Genomic DNA, 6,897 nt, shown 5'->3' on the forward strand with positions numbered 1-6,897 from the left:
AAAAATTGTACACAACAAATAACTTCACTGGACTTAGCAAGGTAGAAAGCATGAAGCTATAGAGGGAGGCAAAATTATTGAAAGCACCACTTACTGCAGCTTTCCCTATCATAGTGTCTCAAGATTTTGGGGCCACAGTTACCATCAGGCCCAACATCATTGCCAGTGGTAGGGATACTGGGAGTTGTAGGCCAAAAATCTGAAAAGCACCAGCTAGGGGAAAGCTGTCATAGCAACTAAGCAGTGCTTTAATTCAGATGGGTCTTACTGAAAAAGTCACAACAGAGGCCTAAAACGGTACATAAAGAATATTATTGTATTGTCTTACCCAAGACAAGTAGCCCTCAATGGCATTTCTCAAGAGGAAGATATAACTAAATATGAACTAGAGATATATTTAACCTGCTTTTAGCCTCTTTCTTGCTCAGGAGACAGGATGACTTTTCTTTTTATCCTAAACTCTTACCGACAGTGTTCAGCATCTTGTAACAACTGAATTATGTGAAGATGAGACAAATTTATGCTTTCTTCCTTTCCGATTTTCTCTTCCATAAGGCCAGAAGCCATTCAATATACACAGCATCCATGATGGACTTGTCCACACTGTGCAGAGGTCTCCTTTTTTCAAAGACATAATTCTCACAGTTGGAGGCTGGAATTTTGCAATATGGAAAGAAGGTCTTATGGTATGTTCTTCTGGAATCAGAAGTTCCAGAGAAAGAAGTCACAAATCCATTCCAAATATAGCACAGGACAATTCAGAGAGATGCAAGAAACAGTTAAGTTGCAACGTATTTGAACTGTAAGAACAATTCTTCGTCAGGGAAACACTGACTTGCATAAATATTCCACATTATAGCAGAAAAGTATTTATGGGAAGTATGATGGTTGTTTAGCCAGCACACAGGATCCCATTTTCCTGAGATAATGGTCACCCTGACTGTTGGAATTATCTCTTTGTGAATGTTTAGGGGAGATGGATGGACGATATTCAAGAAGCCTAGATGAAGTTATGAGCACCCCCCCCCCCAGAAATCCCCTCCCTTTATATTCCTGGTGGGTATTTGTGATTGGAGTTCTGAACCAAGACACTGTAAAGATTTGCTGTGTGGTCCACCTGCCCCTCATCTTTGGTGATCATGGACTAGCTGTTGCCTGTGGACAGAGCCACCCCCAAGGCTTCCTTTTCCCCACAGTGAGCAGGGTGGGGGAGCCAGGCCCCACTCATCCCTGGCCAGCGTTTGGGCTCTGCTCAGATTTTGCTGGTGTTCTGCCAGATTTGCTCCTGTCTACTTGGGTAAATTCACAATGCAAACATTGCTTTTCTTTCTGGCAGCACTGTGGAATTTATTAATTTATTGATTTAATATTATTTAAAACATTTGTCTGCTGCCTAATGTGCCATAGCATCTCTAGGCAGCTCACAATTGGACATTTAAAACAATTAAAAACTGAAACAGCAATTACCCCTAAATCCAATAAATAAACGACTTCAATTAAATTGCAAATAAAATACAAGTAGAGGTTGAGAGGCATCAGATAATGTTTTTTTCAAAAGGTAGCTCTTTGCTTGGCACTGAAAAGAGTATAAGGAAAGTGCCAGGCAAACATCCTTAGGGAAAGTGTTCCAAATGTGGGGAGCAGCTGCAGAAAAGGCCCTCTTCCTAGCAGCCACCCCTCTCACCTCCCCAAGGGATGGCTCACGCAGGAGGGCCCCCTGCGTAGATCTCAAAGGCCTGGTAGGCACATATGGGTATAGGCGCACCGTAAGGCAACTGGGACCTGTTAATGATCACCTCCCCACCAGTATTCCTCAACAGATGGTAAGGCAGGGCCACACTGTTTCTAGCAAACACCCCCTAATTTGTATGACAGTTAAACTCGTATTCACAGCATTCTAACAAGTACTTGAAAGAGTCTTTGGAAAATGGCATGTGATTCTCCAATTTAAGCTTTTTTTCAGCACAGCAATTGCATTGGAGTTTTTAATGAGATGAGGAAATAGCCAAAGTTACCTGAATCTTTAAAAAAAATTAAAGAGAGTGCCAGGTGAACAGTCTCTTTTCTATATTTATTCATGCATCCATTGGCTTTTGCCTTTTCTGTTTTTAATTAAGAGTGGGCCACTCCTTGAGTCAAGCTGTGCAGCAAAGAGATACACTGTTGGCCACTGGTCTTTATCCAGACCAGGTGTTTTCTTTATTGGAAGAGAAGATGGAAATATTGACATTTGGGACCTACTGGAGAAAACTCATGAAGCTTCTCAGACCCAAAATGTCTGCATTGCACTGATTACCTGCATTAAACCCTGGATCTACTCTTGTATGTATTGTTTATTTTCCCACTCTGAGTGTAATATTGCAATAGATCTTTCTTTAGCATTCAGTGGTACATCCAGATGGAATTGCTACTAGCTAGCAAGACAATGTAAAAAAAAAAATAAATGAAGGCAATTCAAATGAAGGCATCAGCTTGTGCCAAATGTTTACATCATTGTAAAATGGACTAGAAAAGTTTGGGAAGGGACATGAAGGTCAGAGCAGTGTGACAGGAGCCAGATCTGGCACAAATTCTAACTACTTGCAGCTGTCTGTCTTCAGCAGCCAATAGAGCATTGCTGATAGGCCCAGGGCCAATTACACATTACACAAAAAAGCACGCCACAGAGCCCTGACAGCTTTCTTTTCTTAATGAAAAGTGGCTTTGTTATTTGTTTGTTTGTTTAAACTTATTTTTAGACTGCCTTAAAGGATGAAACGCTTAAGTGGCTCCCAATGCCATTTCATGAAGGGTGTTGGGGAAAGCACTGGAGAGTACGATTTTGGAGCAGAGTGGTGGGATCAGCACCAAATTCCATTCAATCCTCATGGGTTTTTATTTTGAAGAATAGCATATGAACTCAGTTAAATGATTTTGCACTAGTTAGTTTCACAGTCACATCGGTCAGAGTTAGTTCTACTATTTTTTGTATTTTTGTATTTAGTGGTAATTTATTATGTTCTATTGTATTTCAATGTATTTTATTGTGTTGTAAGCTGCCCCGAGGCTTCGGCAAGGGGCGGCATAGAAATGTAACAACAACAACAACAACAACAACAACATTTGCATTTAGTAGTCCTGTCAACTTTTTATTATGCTATGGACAATTTGTCACCCTCCAGGTGCTTTGGCCTCCAACTCATGGGGAAGAATCATGAGAGCCATGAGGCAAAAATTCTGGAGGGCTGTAAGTTGCCCATCCTGACGTACAGTTTGCACATATGATGGACGTTTTGCTTCTAATTTGTTTCTTTAGAGCCCAACTCAGAGGGTTCCAATGTAGCAGGTATTGGTGGGAAACAAACAGAATAGGAGGATGGGTAGAAATATAGGAACTGGGGGAAATGCCATTCCGTGAAACCATCCATTTTTTAGTATCACAAAGCTAATGAACATATATAAATATTGATTCCCAAAGTGAACATTTATGGCCCATTCACTCTCTGCACAAAACACTGAATGAGAGCGTGCTACTTTGTAATTGTTGTTTTCACAATCCCTTCTGCAGTAATATGTTCTGTCTTCTCTTACAGCAAAGCAGCACTTCTTAGCTGTATCCGATGACTTTGGTACACTGCATATTTTAGAAATTTCATGGACATTAAGCCACCCTTCCACCAATGAGGTCTGTAACCTGTGTCGTAATGGTGGGGACAGGCATCAAAAGGTTTTTGCATTGGATGTTCAGAGCATTACAAGCTGTAGTTGGTTTGGCCATCTTGTGCATGCTATTTACTGGCAGGTAAGTCAGGCGTGGCCCACATTTAGGCAAGAAATGTCAAAAATGAAGGTTGCTAAGTGAAAGCATAACTGTGCATTCACCAGCTCAGGATCAGTCACTGTGCAGAGCAGGTCCTGGGCGCTGAGCTAGGGACAGAGGACCACAGGCCCGTACAGCAATGAACTCTTGGGGCGGGGGGCGGACACCAAAATGCCATCCTCTACCAGAACAGCCTATTAGTGCTGTTGCTGAATTCTCAGCAGCAGGGTTTTGGAACAGTGCCATAGGATGCTTCCAGGTAATGCGCTTCGTGTGTGATGGCTCTGCTTCATTCACAGAATTTTACAATCCCCACTATAGCGTTCCAGTGTTCTTCATTACTTTGAGCGAGAGGTCAAACACCTAGAGTTTTTTGACCAGCGGAAGGAATTCAGAGAGCAAGAAAGAATGGCAATAGAGCATGAAAAGATGCTGAAGAAAACGGTAAGCTCTTCTGGCACCACTAGAGCGATACTGTTGCTGGTAGACACAGTCTGCCCAGTCACAGGAATAGCTGGAAATCCCACTGTAACCTTGGAAAAGTCTTGTGAGGACACAATTCTGCATCCTCTCAGCTGGTCTTGTTGTTCCTGCACTGGCTGAGACGCTGAATGTAGAAGTTCATCTTTTGGACAAAAGGGGGGTGCACCAAGGGCAGGGAGAGACAGGCGAGGCCCCTGCAGCTTCTGCCAAATCCATGCATTAACTCACCCTTTCCCCCTTGCAAGAAGGGAGGAAACATTCAGATAGCTCAAACTGGCCATCTTCACCTCTGGCCTTCTCCTGTTCTTGATTAGTTATTGGCCATTGGCCAGGTGTTCTTCAGACTTTCAAGTCCTTTGATTTACAAACAGTGAAATCCTAGGCAAGTTTATTCAGAAGTAAGCCACCCTGAGTGGAGCTCATTCCTGAGAACATGTCCATAGGAGTGCAGCCAAAGATAATTAGCAGTGTGTTTTGTTTTTTCCCTAAGAAGGAATATTTTAACAGAGTGCTTCTGCAATTGTTGCCTATTTACTTCTATAAAATGTAACATTCACTTCCTTTTTTGGTGGTCACTCTTTGGAAATTCCTCATTTAGTTTCACATTTTGATCTGCAATGAAAAAAGGTCATGCTAACACAATTCATGGCCCACTTACAAATAGAATACAGTACTGCAGTAGCTAATAAAGGCAGCTTTCTTGTAGACTAGAAAGCTTATTCTTATTTGGCAGGTTTCTGCAGTTTTTCATGTAATGGGGTGGAACAATCCTATCTCACATAGCAGGGGCAGAGAGATGGCACCATTGCGCTATCATTGGCATGCTCAGGCTGGATAGGAAAATAGAATCATGATGACAGACAGGCCCGCCCCATGAGGCCTCACCTTAGAAGGAGTCTTTCCACCTGAAAACTAACACAAGGGTTCTGCATTGTGGCTGAACCCAGCCTCTGGACAATATATTTGGAAGGATCTTTATTACAAAAATGTAAGCATAGAATCTAGCGTGTAACAGACATGAAATCCTTAACAGAATAATGGAGGTTTGCCATTAGTATATAGATAACATTTGAGCTGTGGCTTTCCTGGTTGGTTACAAGCAGCAAAGCTCTAACTTTGGGGTGTCCAACCTGTGGCCCATGGGCCGCATGCAGCCCAGGATGGCTATGAATGTGGCCCAACATAAAATTGTAAATTTGCTTAAAACATAGAGAATTTTTGCTATTTCTTTTTGTAACTTGATTGTACAGTTCTCAGGCATGAACTTTGTGGATGACAATGTCACGTAAAACAAATGTACATACGCTCTCGCTGTTTGTGCATATGGTGGTGGCAGATAGCATGAAAACGACCCTTTTTTTTTTTTTTTTTTTGCTCATCAGCTTTTGTTAGTGTTTGTGTATTTAATGTGAAGCCCAGGACAATTTTTCTTCTTCCAATGTGGCCCAGAGACCCAAAAGGTCGGACACCCCTGCTCTAACTCTTGGTGTCTGTTCAGAGTTTTGGACCATATCTGATGTAGCAAGGATGGTGAAGAATGACTGTAATACTGGAGCAGACATGGGTGACTCCAGCTGTATAGCCCACAACTCTTCGCTATAACCAGTGATGAAGGACCATGGGAGTTGTAGCCCTCCGCATGTTTTGGTCTACCATGGAACACAAAATGTTGTGTCTCAAGGACTTGAGAACTGACTTTTTTCCTATGATTTCAAACACTTTTTATTAATATTTTTCTCCCTTGCAGAAAGTAGCTGGTGGTCAGCGGTCAAGAGAATTAATGGAAGAACAGACCCATCAAGACTATACAGAGTTTTTGGAACTAGAGAAGAGCATTCTGGTTCGACTTGGCATAGTGAAGGGATCTGACAGGTTTAGTCCCTCCAGAGTGGTCTAGTTTTATGGCCAGCCACTGCTGTTATCATCACAATGGTCAAATTACTATAAGCCATTTAGAATGGCTGTGATCCAAAGATATGTGTGTGCTTGAGGAGACTTTCATGTGAAATGAGATTTTGAAATTATCCATGCAGCTGTCCCCTCAGCCAGAGAGACACCCTGCTGTCCAGTTAAATTAGAGCTATTCTCTTTGGAAGGGGAAGGGAATTCCCAAATGGTTAAATAAAAGATGTGGGTGTATATGCTGGTATTCCCTGTTCTTAGAATATGTATAGTAAAGATGCATGTATGCAATATATATTTACCTGTGGTTACATTATGTATTTGCAATACAAACATTTTTGCATTGAGATTAATGAATGGACCAGAAGCTCCGAATGCAAATGTTAAAAGATTTGTTGTTAGGTATGGCCACTAAGTACCAGCACATAAGGTGTAACACAAGAACAGAAAATGTATGCATGTCTCTCATGTTATTGGCTTTTATCCAGAGCTTCATATGGGACTGTAACATTGCTACTCTAACATTACAGCTTCATGGAGTGCAGATTTTCATGTATAAAACTGCAATGTGTGGAGCAGATCTTTGTAATGCTTCAGCTTTTAAAGTGACATACTGCAGTCCTGTGCATATTTACTAAAGCGTACTTCCCATTAAACTCAATAGGGCTTACTCTTGGGTAGACCATAAGCCAATATCTTGAACCAGTATCTTT

The 6,897-nt window shown here is 41.7% G+C and overlaps 1 protein-coding gene across 1 annotated transcript in view; it reads left to right on the forward strand.

Annotated features, from left to right (window-relative positions):
- The window catches only part of DNAI3 (dynein axonemal intermediate chain 3), a 29,719-nt gene extending 23,297 nt beyond the window's left edge, over window positions 1-6,422 (forward strand). The window contains exons 16-20 of the mRNA XM_044432242.1: window positions 556-686; window positions 2,118-2,322; window positions 3,573-3,664; window positions 4,121-4,243; window positions 6,030-6,422. Of these exons, the coding sequence (XP_044288177.1) occupies window positions 556-686; window positions 2,118-2,322; window positions 3,573-3,664; window positions 4,121-4,243; window positions 6,030-6,179 (701 nt within the window). The 3' untranslated portion in view covers window positions 6,180-6,422. The remainder of the gene's footprint in view (window positions 1-555; window positions 687-2,117; window positions 2,323-3,572; window positions 3,665-4,120; window positions 4,244-6,029) is intronic.
- The last annotated feature ends 475 nt before the right edge of the window (window positions 6,423-6,897 follow it).

This window comes from Varanus komodoensis, unplaced genomic scaffold (genome assembly GCF_004798865.1).
Source record: "Varanus komodoensis strain SLA01 unplaced genomic scaffold, ASM479886v1 scaffold24, whole genome shotgun sequence".
Lineage (NCBI taxonomy): Eukaryota > Metazoa > Chordata > Lepidosauria > Squamata > Varanidae > Varanus > Varanus komodoensis.